Here is a 15,076-nt window from a genome sequence, read left to right as displayed (position 1 = left end):
CAGAGAGCCTGCTTCTCCCTCTGCCTCTGCCTGCCTCTCTGTCTGCCTGTGCTCGCTTGCTCTCTCTCCCTCTGTCTCTGACAAATAAATAAAATCTTTAAAAAAAAAAAAAACCAAACCAAGTTTTAGTTTCTTTGATTTTCTATTGTTTTTCTGTCCTCTATACTTTACTATTTCTTTCCTTATGCTTATTTTGGGTTTAGTTTGCTCCTCTTTTTCAAGTCTCTTAAGGTGGAAGGTTAAGATACGGATGTAAAAACTCTTCCTTTTTAATGTATGTGTTTATAGCTATAAATTTAATCTCTAAACACTAATTTAGCTAGATCCCTTAAGTTTGGATATGTTGTATCTTCATTTTCATTCATCTCTAAATATTTTCTAATTTCCCTTGTGATTTCTTCTTTGAACCATTGGCTATCTGGGGATGTTTGGTTTAATTTCCATATTCTTGTGAGTTTCCCAAATTTCTTTCTGTTACTGATTTCTAATTCCATTATGCTAAAAAAAACCCCACATATTTTGTATGATTTCATTTCTTTTAAATTTATTGAGGCTTATTTTATGACCTACCATCTGGTCTATCTTAGAGAACATTCCAGATGCCCTTGAGAAGAATGTATATTCTGCTGTTGGTAGGGGGTATGTCCTATAGATTTCTGTGACTACTTAATGTCTACTTAGTTTATAGTTGTTCAGGTCCTTTATCTCCTTGTTGGTCTTATGTTTAATCGTTCTATCCATTATTGAAAGTGGGGTATTGAAGGGTCCAATGATTGCCGTTGAATTGTGTGTTTCTCCTTTTGATTTAGTCAGTTTCTGCTTCATGTATTTTGGGACTCTGTTGCAAAGTGCCAACACCATGTTTTTGTGATGGTTGGAAGCTCTTGTGAAAAGCAACACTGACACACTGACTGCCACGATGAACAATAGGGTACTGGTTAAAAACATGGGCTTTGTAGTCCCTCAGACCTGGGTTCAAATCCAGACCACCATTTATGATTCATGTGACCTTGGATAGGTCACATAACCAAATGGATCCATTTCTCTCTCTGCAAAATGGGGATAGTGACCTCACCTACCTCACTGGCTTGTTGTGAGGATTAAATGGGTTCATGTGTGGTGACCTTAGCCTTCATTAGTGCTTTCTTGCCATCTGTTCTGTCTGCTGCTAGCAAAATGAATCGGTCTTATCTGAGTATATTCTCCCAGATGACACGGGGAAGGGCCCCCAAAACAGTCTACAAGAGAGAATGCATTTAGAGAGAAAGCATTTCATTCGCTATGGATAATTCTCAGATGTGCATACCGACCGTCATTAAAAAGCTGTTGGCAAGAACACTGCGTAGCATGCAGGCTAGCCCTGCCCAGATACAGAGAAATAATGAGATGTGAGGGCTTGGAAGAATGCTCCCCCTACCCTCCTCCCACATACACACGTCCCAGCCTATTTCCCATATACTTTACACATTCAGATGCCCAGAATACTACCAGTAGTGCTTTAGTCTTCTAGGGTCCTTCCGTAACAGTCCTCTAAGGCACAAGGAACTGGTCAGGTTATTTCCTTCTGCTAGTAGAGATCCATAATAGAGCACTGGGGTTGGAAAGGCTCTGAAAAATATGGGGATGGAGGGCGGGAGGGTGTGCTGGGCCAGTTCCCAGGGGGACATAAAACAAATTTCACTTTTTTTTTTAAAGTATGTGGACAGCTGACTTTCAGACCAGGTATACCTGGGTGAGAGCCCAGGCGTACCTAGATAACAAGGTGCTCAGCTCCTTCCCCCATCACCCCATGCCTTTTCCCATGGGGCTGGTCTCCTCACTCTACTTTGAGGGTTGGCAACAACATGGCTGCCCCTTCCCCTAACCTCTAGCGGCCAGGTAATCCTCTCTGTCAGTACCTGCCAATCCAGTGGCACCCCAGATACGCCAAGGGAGCTCAGCCACAGTCCTCGACACCAGGGCTCATCTGTTGATTCTCTTTCTGGGTTTAGATTACATGCACAGTGCCCACCGCCCTGTCCCTGGGGGCCACCTGGGGAAAAAGGAGAGTAGTTATGTGGGCAGCGTGGGCACCAGCCCCCGGAAGTCGAGCCGCAGCACGCCCCCGCCTGCCGACTCTGAGCTTGTCAGCTTTTGCTACCTCCACATGCGGGAACAAAGGAAGGAACAGGAAAGCCGGACTGATGTCAACGAGAACTTAATCTTCTTTGAGGAGACCAGGCCCCGGACCAAGTCTGACCCCACGTCCAAAAGCTCTGGCCAAGGTTACGATGTGATCCCTGATGACTTTGATGCAGCCAGCCTGGACCATGAGCCTTGCGCCAGCAGGGCCCGGTCCTACACCTTGGACAATTCCCTTGGGGCGGAAGCCCTGAATTTCTACTGTGACTCTTGCAAAGCCAAACTTCAGGAGCAGCTGGGCCCTCGCAAAGGTGGGAGGCCCGGCTCTTCTCGTGACAATATGGTAGACTTGATGTCCCTCCCACCCCCTGGGAGTGAGGAGGTGGAAGAGGAGGAAGATGAGAGCACGTCGCTGTTGCCTGCCATTGCTGCGCCCCCTCCTGGCTTCCGAGACAACAGTTCAGATGAGGATGACCCCAAGCGCAGGGCAGTCCAGAGCCAGGAACAAGGACGCCACCTGCGTGGGCTACTGTATGATGAGATTCCAGTGACACTGATCGACAGTGTGCAGACCCGGACAGTCCGAGATCATGCCCAGGAACTAGATGATGCCCTGGTGTCCACTCTGCAGGCTCTGGAAGCCCTGGCAGCCTCAGAGGATGGACCCCACCCCCAACCCCCACAGACTGCAGGTAACGGCCTGTTCCTCCTCCCTCTTGCCTCCCCTTCCTTCTCCTGGCCAGGCAGGGCCAGCGGGTGATATTGCTTCTTCCGGAGCAGAGGTCAAAGTCACCGTGGGGTTCCAGGGCAGTGGACGGCCAGAGGTAGCTCAGATAGGGTCAGGGGATCAACAACGCCCAGTCAGGGACCGGCTGCTTAGCTCCGGCTGGAGCTCTGGCTCTCACCATTCCATCTCTGGAAATGTCCTGCAGGTGGACCTCAGGGACTGGGGCTGTGACAGCTACGGAGCCAGGCCAGGATGGAGGATCAGAGCAAAACTGTTGAGAGATCTAGAAGACAGGCAAAGAATATCCAGCACGCACATGACTGGAAGAAAAAACAAAATGACCAACCAACCACCTAGTGCCCTGGGGTCAGGGGAGGCCAGGCGCCATCACTGCTTAGGGCTGAGGTCCTTACCTTGCCTGAGAACATGGGCTCCCAGTCAGAGCCACCCAAGTCCTGGCTTCTTCACTCTTTTTCAGTGCGACCTTCAGCAAGGCACTTAACCCTTTCTGAGCCCCGCTTTTGTCATTTTCAATGGGTCTGGTAACAATAGTCATATCACGGAGGCTTGCTGTGAGCATAAAATGAAATCATTCATACAAAGCACTGCCTAGCACATAGGAATAAAGCTATTAGTCTCCATCATAAGTAGTAGCTAGTAGCAGCAGGTATTATTTGGTAGGAGAGTCATATGATGTGCATGCTATTCCCTGTTACAGACACACGTGCGTCCACCGTGTAGCCATGCATGCGTGTCAGACTGTACCCCTACTCACGATACATACCTACACACACACACACACCTTAAAAAGAACAGGGAAATGCTACAGCAACACAAAAGGAACAGGGAAAAAGAAGGCATATGGGAAAGCCTGTGAGGCAGGGGGCACATGTGGGCAGAGAAGAAGAAGAGCTTGGGGTCAGAGGCAGCCTGACTAACCAGGGAGAGACCCAGCCCCTCCCTTTTCTGTATGCAAGGGCATCCTTGGTGGTGGGCAGTCTGCATGCGTTTGGCCACCCCCCTCCCTGACCCTCCCCACCCCCAGCATTTCTCTTTGTTCAGAGTCTGGAGCACCCGCTCCCTGGCTAGCGAGAGGCCCCTTGTGGTCGCCAGAGAGAGGACACACTGAGGCACAAGGGCCTCAGCTGTAGGCTGGCCTGGCCAGATGAGGAGGGCCAGATAGAGAGGGGCCTCTCTCTGCCAGTCCTCTTCAGGACAATTGACAAACATTTCCTCGCTATTGAGTCTAAAAATAGTGATGATTAGCACGTTGTTCTGCATGCGCTGTGCATGTTAATTTGCCGTCACACTGCCCTGTCGATCTCTTCTATGCCTCTTTTGTTTCTTTTTCGGATTCCGGCCCTTCAGGAGCCCTCTTCCAGCTTGTCTCCCTCTGCCCCTCCCCTCCCCTCCTCCCCCCCTCAGCCCTATACTTCCCACTGCCTGCCCCCTCCTCCAGGCCAGTCCTGGGACTGACCTAAGGGCTTTCTCCCTGGCTGCAAATACTGCTGGCTGCCCTTGCCCCCTCACCGCTCCCCCCTCCCCCCACCCGTAAACTTCCTATGTAAGGCTGGCGAAAGGACCTGATTGGAGTAAGTGCAGCAAGCCCCCTCCCTGTCCCTCTAGGTCTGATTGTACTGGCCACCATCACCCCTGAATCATCGCTGGACTCGGGCCACGAAACCAACTCTTCAGAGCTCACAGACATGTCAGAGATGGTGTCCGCCATGAAGCAGCACCAGAACACCACCTACTTCCTGGCCCAGCACCTCAACAAGGAGAGCCTCCTGGCTCGCAAGGACCTGCCCTTCCGGATCCAGAGCTGCGCCGCCCAGGCTGTCCTCACGGCCCCTTACTCTCTTGGGCGCCCAGATCCCAACCCAGCCCTGCAGCCAGCAGTTACAGGCCAGAGTCCTGGCCCCCCTGGCGCTCGGAGGAAGCTGCCCCCATCAGAATCCCAGCCACCTCAGAGAGAGCGAGCATACGCCCTGGCTGTGCACCCAGCATTGACCCCACAGCTTAGTGAGCAGAAGAATCTGAGCCTGCTGTCCCCAGTTCCTGAGGACAAAGGGCCCGGCCATGCGAGGGCAGGCCTGGAGATGTCACTGAGGGCAGCCACACCATCCCTCAGTGAAGAGCAGGTGTCTGAGCTAAGGGAGAACCTGCCCAAAGAAGTCAGGTTGAGCCCCAAGCTTATCCTGGACCCAAAGGGCAGCGTGACCCCTGCTATCATCTCGGCCGCCCTCCAGCAGGTGGTTCACCCTAAGAGCCTACCTGCCCCCAGTGGGGCCATAGTGACCCCTCCCAGCAGCGGGGAGAGAAGGCTGGAGGCCAGCATGGGGAGGCCTGAGGTCAGCATGGGAAGATCAGAAGTTAGCATGATGGGCGGCAGTGCAAATAAGAATCTGAAGTTCAAAATGAGCCCCGGTGCTCCAGAGACCTCACGGAATTCCCAGCAGCCGCTGAGCCCAGAGGTCTCTTCTGGCTCCAGAGTGCCCACAGGCAGCCGGGCTGACAGCCTGCACCTCTCACCACAAGAGGACCGGCTGCCTGGGCAAAGTTTCCCTCCTAAAAGTTATCTTTCACGAGCGAATCGAGAGTCCCTGAGCAAGCAATGCATAGGAGAGGTAGCAGGCAAGGCCGGGCCAGAGGGAGCTAAGCCTGCCCTGCACAAGCCGGCCGCCATCTCCAGCCAAGGGGAGAAGGGGCAGCTGGAGAGTGTGCCCCAAGGCAGCAAGATCGAGGAGACCAGCCTGGTGCCCCGAGCCAGCTACTCCATGGCTCTCCCGAGCCCCAGCGGCCAGTCCCGAGGCCACAGCCCCAGCAGCCAGTCCCGAGGCCAGAGCCCCAGCTACCAGTCCCGAGGCCAGAGCCCCAGCTACCAACCCCGAGGCCAGAGCCCCAGCTACCAACCCCGAGGCCAGAGCCCACTGAGGCCCCAGGCTGCCAGCCGGCAGGTGAGCACCATGCCCTCCAGGAAGCTTGAGACAACCCTGGATAGAGGCCACTCGGCCTCCGAAGGCCCCACCAAGCCCAAATCCTCCCGAGGGCCCTTCCGGCTGCGCAATTTATTCTCAGCCACCTTTCCAACCCGCCAGAAGAAGGAGACTGATGAGCGGCAGGCCCAGCTGCAGAAGGTGAAGCAGTATGAGCTAGAGTTCCTCGAGGAACTTCTGAAGCCTCCCAGCCAAGGGGAGCTGCCGGGCCCCGAGTACCTGCAGCCCCCCGCGCCGGGCCGCTGCAGCTGCCAACTGCGCAGCAGCCCCGTGCAGCAGGGGCCAGGCATGTCACGGGAACAGAGGCGCAGCTGTGATTGCAAGCGCATCTGCCGTGGGGGCCGGCCACAGGCCCCCCAGACGCCTGTGCCCGGGCTCCGGGGGCGGGAGAGGGACAGGCTTCCCCCTACCCAGAGGCAGCCGGAGGCCGGCCCGGGCCTGAGCCTCGGTAGCCCCACCAACGCCGGGCGCCTCCGCTCCACCAGCCTGGAATCCCGGGAGTGCCGATCAGACCCTGAGAGCGGTATGTCCTGCCTGACCACGTGTGCCTCAGGGGGGGAGTGTCTGGGCGCTCACAACTATAGGAAGCTGATGCGCCGCTACAGTATCAGTGAACTGGACCAGGGCGACAGGGCCTCGCTGACCTCTGATATCTATCCACACCCACCCCTGGGCATGCTGCCCAGGGAGCCCAAGGAGGTAGAGGCAGGCCTCCCCCTAGGCTTGGGTCCCAAAACCAAGTCCCTGGAGTCGCCGACCCTGGGAGACCCCTCATACGTCCAGGTTGCCCCCGAGACCAAAGGTCCAAGACAGATGGCAGTGTTCTCGCTGCCGGAAGAGGTGTACCAGAAGCCCGCCGACCTGGACGAGGACAGCGAGAGCGGCAAATGCTGCTCCATCCGCTATTGCTTCTACTACCGCAAGTGTGACATGGCGGATGACGCCAGTGACGGCAAGGACGAGCTCTCCTACTCCATCCCCATGAAGATCCTGCCCGGCATGAAGCTGGACGAGCAGGTGGTGCCTGTGGTGAGCAGGACCCTGCAGGTGCTGGATGCTGCCACCTGCAGCAGCAGCAGCCCCGAGGCCTCCCGCACCCAGGAGATCGACCTGCGTGTGTCCACCTTCGAGGGGAGCCTGGCCAAGATCAATGCCCTGCGGGCCCATGCCTATGGCCTGCCCGACGGCTTCCTGGCTGCCAGGCTGGACACCAATGAGCTACTGACTGTCCTGCGCCAGTGCGTGGCCAGCCCCGAGGCCCGTGCGCCGAAGCCCTATGTCTCTCAGATCTCCGAGTACAAGCTCGAGCTGGCTCTCAAATTCAAGGAGCTCCGGGCTTCGTGCCGCCGCGTGGCCAACGTGGACAAGAGCCCTACGCATATGCTGGCGGCCATCACGGGCAGCTTCCAGGTGCTGAGCAGCCTCATCGAGACCTTCGTGCGGCTGGTGTTCATCGTGCGCTCTGAGGCCCAGCGCCAAGAGCTGCTGGCCAAGGTCGAAGAGGTGGTGAGGAACTACACCTTTCTACTGCGCGCCGCTGAGGAGTCCACCACCCGGAACCTTAGCCAGCAGCAGCAGCAGCAGCAACAGCAGCAGCAGCAGCAGCAGCAGGCGGTGGCAGCTGTCAGCGCGGCCACTGGGCACCCCCCGGGCTCCCCAACTTCAGCGACTGTTATGAGCACATTCACCCGCTCCTTAAAAACCCTCATCAAGTAGGGCACCCGCCCCGACCTGCCCCCTTCCCCACCTCCCCCAACCACGGCCCCAGGTTTGAGCTTCGTGGTCTTTGCATCTCGTGGTGAGTGTCCGTGTCTGCCCGGCCAGTCGGGGTCCGCGGGCCTTCAGTCTTCGGGGAGTGAGAACTCCCCGGATGAAGGCTGTTCCCTGAGGGCTCCGGGTGGCCACCACCCTGGGCACCCTCGCCCCTTCCCCGGCCTCTGGTCGACACTGTGAGGGCCAAGGCCCCTCGTCACTGCGCCTGCCTGCCTGCCTGCCGCAGAGCTGGATTTTTATCTCTTCTTTAGGGCTGACAGGTGACATCAGGCTCACCTTCCTGCTCCATTCTGGGGGGCCAGGGGAGCCAGGGCTCGAAGCAGGCAGGCCCACAGGCCTTGAGCTCCTCCTGGCATCTGCTCCCCACCCCCCACGGAGCAGTAGCTGTAGCACCAGACACCATGCCCAGCGGCAGGGTGGGGGGTGCACCAAGGGCACTCCCCCCAGCTGTGCCCGCCCACCCTGGGCTCACACTCACCAGGCAGAAGCCACCCTAGAGGGCCTGGGCCCGGGGGGCAGGTCTGCAGAAAACAGCCACCACGCAGGGCTGTCGGTGGCCTGCCTCACAGGCTGGCGGCCTTGGGAGCCCTCGCCCCCCAGGCCCAGTAGCTCCACACCAGCCATCCCCAAAGTGCCCTGTCCCTCGCTGATGGGCAGGGTGGCTCAGTCCACTAGGGAGCAAGCATCTGGGATCACCCCACTCGTTCTGGGTTAGGTACCTGGTGATAAATGTCTGCCCCGGGGAGACCCGGAGCAGGCCCCGGAGCCTGCCCGGCCCAGGCCAGCCCAGCCTGGCCCAGCCCAGCCCAGCGCCAGGGCTGGCGCTCCAGGCGAGCGGTTCCTCTTTCAACATCTACCAGACAGACTGTCCTTAGGAGTTTGACTTAGCTACGGATTGGGGATGGGGGGTGGGGGGAGGGGGGATGGGGGTAGGGGTGGGGGGTGTTGATGACTATATCTTAAACTTCTGGAAGCTAGCGTGATATGTTAATCCTGAGTATATGCTTTCGGCTGTGTATTGACCCTGTGGATTTGTCTCTCTAAGAAAAGAAGCTGAGCGCCTTACCCGGTGCAGTCCTGCACCTCTCTCTCTCTCTCTCTCTCTCTCTTTCTCTCTTTCTCTCTTTCTCTCTCTCTCTCCGGAGTCATCTGGAAGGGAATTCACACTGTTTAGCATCCTCCTTGACACACATCTACCACTGCTGCCATGTCCTCACCCCCTCCAGTCCCCCACCCTACCCGGCCCCAGCTCCACCCCTGTCCCCCACAATCTTCCTAGGAGTGAAGACACGGAGTCCCTACCAGCTGCCCCACTGTAGGGAACAAAGAAAGCCAATGTTTCTTCTGTATAGATTGCTTCTTGTCCACCTCTCCATACCTGCCCCACCGTTTGCCACATGCTCACGCCCTGTCTCTGCCTCTCTTTCACCATTATGTGAGAGGTCTGTGGGAAATCTCTCGTTCTTATGTGAGTTTTATAAAGATGTACACTGTGCTTAACCCCCGCCCATCCTTGGTACGCGCCCCCCCCCAGCGCAATAAATTCCCCCCCACCTCCCCAAGTGGTGATTTCTACCGGCAAGGATCAGGGGAGCCCCTTCTGCAGAAGCCAGCCCCCCGTTTCCTTGCTTCTCCTTCCCCCTAGGACCAAGTCGTTCAGTGGGCCAGAGATGCAGCCAGTGGGGAACCCTTTGCCCCGTGACCACTGCAAGCCCCAGGGCTGTCGTGGTCTTCCTCTTCTCCCAACTTCTTGATCCTGCACCTTCGCCACTCAGTCCACCGTCCGCGTCATTCCACCACCACCCTTCACCTCTCCCTCAGCCTCATGGAGAGGACACATTTTCTAATGTCTGTATATAGTATATATACTACATAAAATATATAAATTATATATATATACTAATTTATGTCTTGTTTTTCAAACAAGAATGATTAAATCTATTCATCTTACTATCCCAATATATCTTTGCAGTGCCTCTTTGTGGGTGTCCTTGTGTCCTTGAATCGCTGGTTGGTGATGGGCCCCCGCCCCCGCCCCCGCCCCGGACTGCTCTCCCTAGCTTCTGCTCCCATCTACCTGAGCCCCAGCGAGTGACAAGAGCTTAGGACCCTGCTAGTGCTGCCTCCCCTTTACTCCTCTTAGAAGCCTCCCGTGGGTCGTAATCACAGGAATTGAATATGATCTACTCCTTTCTCTTGAGCCTGGCTGTGACCTCAGAGCTGAAGGGAGCAGAGGGTGGGGATTGAAGGGCCCAGGAGGTAGGGGATGAACAAGGTTGGGCGGCTCTCTGGGTGGAGCTGGGAAATGGGTACTCTCCCTCTGAAACGTGACCAGTTGCCTCGGAGTATAGCTTGGCTGGCGCAAATCCCCTACAATGCCCTCTGGTAATTTTTTTTGGGGGGGGGGTGTTTCAAAAGGATAAGAGCAGCAGGACCCTAACTGGGATTAGGGTCGGAGTATAGCTTGGCTGGCGCAAATCCCCTACAATGCCCTCTGGGTAATTTTTGGGGGGGGGGGTGTTTCAAAAGGATAAGAGCAGCAGGACCCTGGGAATGGCTAACCCAGGGCAGTGCAGTTGGATGAAGCCAGGCAGCCTGGCCTCCTCCTGTCAAAGAATGAGAAGTCAGGTCCATCGTCCAGTGTCCCATTCACTCAGCAGACTTCCACACACTACTTTCCCAAAGCTTCAGAAGCTCTCCTGAGATGACCGATGGTCTCCTTTTCTGTGTGGACCACTGTGTGGTATCCCCAAGCACTGGGGGATGCCATCTTCCCACCAAGTATATATCCCGCCATCTTCAGCCTGAACCAGAGCCCGAGGCGGAGGCTTTTCAGCTGCCACCTACCAGACCTGAGTCCCCAGAGCTTGACTGCCGCTTTCTGGCTGCAGCCAATTATGGGAAAATGGGTTTGTGCAGTTGGCATAGACCCAGGAAGCCCATGGTGCTGGCAGAGTCACATTTTTGTCAAGCTGTTGTCAAGGCACTGTGGATAATAGGCAATTTCATCAGAAATCAATTGAAAGGAACTGCCTCAGCCAGAACTCTCTTTTGCCAAAAGGGGCAAGGGAAGATCAGCTGCCAGCACTGGGAAGGGGCATCGATTTATATACCTTAGGATTGAATTCCTCCCAACAGCTGCTAGGATGAGAGTGAGAACCACATCCCATTCCTCATCCTGTGGGCTGGAGGCCAGACTCTGGGTGTGCATCCAGAGCGAAGAGGAGCTCCTCCATGCAGCCAGAGGAAATAACCACTGAGGGTCAGTCCTTGGCCCTGGAACACTGGCCTGAATTCCAGGAGGGTCGCTTAGTTCCAGTGGCCTGAGCTGCTGGAAGCCACTGTGAGGAGAATTATGGAGGCCAGCCTTCTCACAGGACAGAAGCTCTTGAATCACTTCAGTGCTTCTAGCAACTTCTCACCCAGGCCACCAAGCCCTTGGGTGCTTCCCACACTCCCAGTATTACTGAGGCACATTCTGGCACCCTCTCAGACATTTCCAGCTGTAGGTTCTGGACCCACCACTTAGGAAAGAGCCCCAGCCCTCCTGCCTGTGATGTCTGTCTTTCCCTCTGGGTGGTAACCCTTCATTCTTATTTTCACGGCCTCTGCTAAAAGGAATATGAGAGAGCCTTCTACAATGCAAAAAAGTTGATCCCTGCCCTTAAATATGCAAAAACAACTGTGTGATCACTTGCCATATGTCAGGCACTGTGCTAAGTACTTTACACGCATGATCTCATTTAATTTTCCTAGCAACCCTTTGAGAGAGAGAGAGCATGCAACTTTGATTTCAGGGTCAAGAGTTCAAGCCCCACAGTTGGCAAAGAGCTTACTTAACAATAATAATAAATAATAATATAAATCAAATTATAAATATAAAATGATACAATAAAATAAAATTTATAAATATAAAATAAAATGATAATTATATATATATATTTTTTTAAGCTAAAGTGAGAGAGACTATGATCATATTCATTTCTCAGGGGCACCTGTGTGGCTCAATTGATTGGGTGTCTGCTTTTGGCTTGGGTCATGATCCCAGGGTCCTGGGAGCGAGCCCGGCTTCGGGCTCTCTGTTTGGCCAGGAGCCTCTTTTCCCGTTTCCTCCTCCCCCTACTTGTGCTCACTCTCTCTCTCTCTCTCTCTCACTGTCAAGTAAATAAATAAAAATCTAAAAACAAAATATTCATTTCCCAGAGGAGAAAACTGCGGCCGAAAGAGGTTCAATCCCTAGCCCGAGGTCACCCAGCCGGTAAGTGGTAAGCCAGCCAGGGTTCAAACCTACCCAGGCTTTCAAAGGCTGACCCCCACGACTCCGTCCAGCCCCACCTTTGAGGCAGTTCCCCTAGAAACAGAGGCACAGGTGCAGCCACACTCAGTGTTGCTCACAGATCCAGGCAGCAAGTGGGTAACCAACAATTCACTGGCAACACTGGGGTATGAAGTGCGGGATGCTGCAAGCCCACCCGCCCCCCACCTCTCTTCATCAGGCTGCCCCAGTGCCACATGCCCCTTGGAACCCTGGGGTGGAGTAGTACCTGTGCATTCAAGTTTGTGGGTGGAACAGCGTGTCCAAAAGGCCACCATCAAAATTATGGAACACCACCCCCACTCCATGCTCCAAACCAGAGTCTTGAGTCCACACTCCTTATGCATTTGCATTTTTCTCAAAGATTTGGGAGGAGGATATCGTGTGAGTGATACATTAAATATTTTTTTGTGGAAAAATACAGCAAGGATTGCACAAGTTGCATGCCTTGTAAAGAATACATATCATTTTGGGGTGCCGGGGTGGCTCAGTCGGTTAAGCCTCTGCCTTCGGCTCAGGTCATAATCTCGGGGTCCTGGGATCGAGCCCGTATTGGGCTTCCTGCTCAGCATGGAGCCTGCTTCTCTTTCTCCCTCTGCCCCTCCCCACAGTTCATGCTCTCTGTCTTTCGCTCTCAAATAAATAAATAAATAAGATCTTAGAAAAGAAAAAAGAATACATACCATTTCAGACACTTGAGACTCACGTCTGACACTTCCAGCTCCATCCCCATGCCCACCCACCCAGTGTTCGCTATCCTCTACTACTAGATACGCTTTGGTGGAAACACTGGGCACGCTCCAGGCCCATCAGGTGAGCATGGTAGGACATCAAGGACTGGCCTATGTCCGTGAATCTGGGCACACAGCAGAGGTCAGGGACTCTTTCAGGAATAAGACACCTGGCATGACACGGTGCCGGGAAAAAGTGGGGTCAGCCTCCCTTCCTTCCTCCCTCCCAGCCCCTGCCTCCCATGTTGCCTATTACACACTGTAGCAGAGGGTCAGCCCCAAGAATAGACAGAGAGCCAGATTCCCTCCAAGCTGGAGAATTTTGCACCTGCAATGAGCAAGAGAAGCAGGGAGGCCGTGTGGGCTAAGTTGAGCGGTTCCCCAGAATAAGGGCTCCGTGCTATTTTGGGCACAGTCGCTGACTTACTATATATGATGGGGGTAAAAGTCATTTTACCTCTTTGTGCCTCTTCTCTAAAACAAAGATGACTGGGTCTTCAGCCTTTCTTGGTGGCTCAGAAGGCTGAAAAGCAGCTATAAAAATCCCCTGTTCAAGCTATTGGAGCTTAACAAGTGCAATGTCCCCCCTTTGCAACTGGTCCGGAAACTAAGCTTGCACCAAGAGCCCGCGACTAGAAACCCAGGGGCCTGTTTCTTTCAAATCCCTGTCATCCTCAGTCAAAGCCATTTGCTGGTCCGTTCCCCTCAAAAGGGATATGCAGGACCCCTGGCCCCCTTGGGCCTTTCTTTTGACATTGGGCACCTCAGTGGAGAACACTTGTTCTGTGTGGACACGTTCGGGCAGACCCGAGGCTCTTCTTGGCCTTTGGCCGGTGCCCTGGCTCGTCTCCCTGACATCCTCCTATCCTCTCTGCATTCTGCTCCTTGCTAGAAGCAGCCATAATTGAAGGAGACTCGAACTTGTAATTTTTCATCAACGTTTAAGCTTAGCTCATAGGAGAGGGCTTTCAACCCCAAACCCTTAGCCAGTTTTCCAGCGGCAGCTACAAGGTCTAGCTGCTATGCCCAGTGTTTAGTTCTGGGGGTGGAGGAGGTCCCACTGCCACCCTAGCCATGTGCCAACCTATGGTGTCCTGTGGAGGGCAGCAAGAGAAATGAATTTCAAAGACCTGCGGGGGAGGGTTCAGCTCCCAGGATCATGGCAAAATGGCCTAGGAGGCCAAGGTGGTCTTGTTTCCCACCCCCTGGTGGCCCTCCCTACCCCTTTCTCATCAGGACATCCTGGGTCCTCATGTGTTCCTCTGGCTTCTCATTGATCTACATGCTGACCACCCGCTAGGCCTGGCCTCCCTTCTAAAAGACCTCTTCTTCTTCTTCCTCTCCCCCAGCAGAAACCGGTATTATGATCATATGTTCGGTTTTAAGCCATCTGATTAACAAATAAAGCAATTTGTGTTGTGCCTTCCTGTAATGTCAGATATCGTCATACCAATAGGGATGCGGTGAACTGCTCTTTTAATTGGTAGGCATGCTGCGTGGCCTTGGTTGGTAACATGGCTGTTGGACATCCCTTCTCTCATTGTGGGATTTTGACCATGGGGAGTGGCCAAGCCACTGAGATAACACGTTCTCTTTGACTTTTCTAGAACCCTAATCACTTGGTACTTCAGCCTGCCCACTTGTAAACTCAGGAGCCCATCTGCTTCTCCCTGCCTCATCTACATTTGAGGCTAAATCTGCAGGATGGCCAAGCAGGTTTCTTGGGAGGAGCTGTCATTCCTTCTTCCTAATATCACTTATAGGCAAAACAGTGTTTGATGACAATGGCAGGACTCTTGGCCATCAAGGACAAAGGAATCAGTAGGAAAAGTGTGAGCAAGGACAGACTTGTCTCTTTCCTAACTTGGCATGGCAGGGATATTCGTACAATGCCCCCCAGGAACCTGAAAAGAAATTCAAAAGAACCAAGTAGAAGGTGGACAGTCCCCCCTGCCCCCTGCCCCAAGCATTAGAAAAAAACTGATTTGAATTGCAGGTTCTGTAGCCCCAAGCCCACGATGCTTGATGCTTAATTCTCGGCGCTCGCTTGGCTCTGTAACAGAGCTGCAAGCAGGAGCCATACACCAGGAGCCAGGAGACTTTTGTTCTACTCAAAGCTCTTCCAAGAACTAGCTGTGTGACCTTGGGCATTCACTTTCTCTGGCTGGGTATCAGGTTTCTCTCTAAGTAAAATGAGTAGGTTGAACTGGAGGGCCTATTAGCTTTTAAAAGGCAAATTTTTTGACATTCTTTGATTCAAGCATTTTTAAAACAAAGGCAAGTACTTCCGGCATCACCCAAACACTCCCCAGATCAGTCATTAGACTGGGAGGACTCCAAAGCTCATAAAAGTCAAACACCAGAGCAAACTACAGAGCCCACTTGTCCCTGCAGGGTTTTTTTATCCAGTGCT

The 15,076-nt window shown here is 54.0% G+C and overlaps 1 protein-coding gene and 1 long non-coding RNA gene across 3 annotated transcripts in view; one reads left to right on the top strand and one right to left on the bottom strand.

Annotated features, from left to right (window-relative positions):
• FRMPD3 (FERM and PDZ domain containing 3) overlaps positions 1 to 8,512 on the top strand; it is a 42,665-nt gene extending 34,153 nt beyond the window's left edge. Inside the window, exons 10-11 of one of the 2 annotated variants that reach the window (XM_013064863.2) lie at positions 1,992 to 2,813; positions 4,475 to 8,512. In XM_013064863.2, coding sequence (XP_012920317.2) covers positions 1,992 to 2,813; positions 4,475 to 7,560 — 3,908 coding nt within the window. In that variant the 3' untranslated portion in view covers positions 7,561 to 8,512. The remainder of the gene's footprint in view (positions 1 to 1,991; positions 2,814 to 4,474) is intronic. The other variant, XM_045068320.1, reaches the window with a different exon arrangement.
• LOC123388548 lies at positions 921 to 3,877 on the bottom strand. Its single transcript, XR_006603027.1, has 4 exons — positions 3,027 to 3,877; positions 1,899 to 2,032; positions 1,489 to 1,608; positions 921 to 1,238 (listed from the first exon to the last, which is right to left on the bottom strand). It is a non-coding gene; the product is annotated as an uncharacterized LOC123388548 (long non-coding RNA).
• Positions 8,513 to 15,076: the final 6,564 nt, after the last annotated feature.

Source organism: Mustela putorius, unplaced genomic scaffold (genome assembly GCF_011764305.1).
Source record: "Mustela putorius furo isolate JIRA1106 unplaced genomic scaffold, ASM1176430v1.1 tig00003901_pilon_pilon_pilon, whole genome shotgun sequence".
In the NCBI taxonomy this organism is placed as follows: Eukaryota; Metazoa; Chordata; class Mammalia; order Carnivora; family Mustelidae; genus Mustela; species Mustela putorius.
The sequence above is the reverse complement of the archived record's forward strand: the minus strand, read 5'-3'. Positions and strand labels throughout refer to the sequence as shown.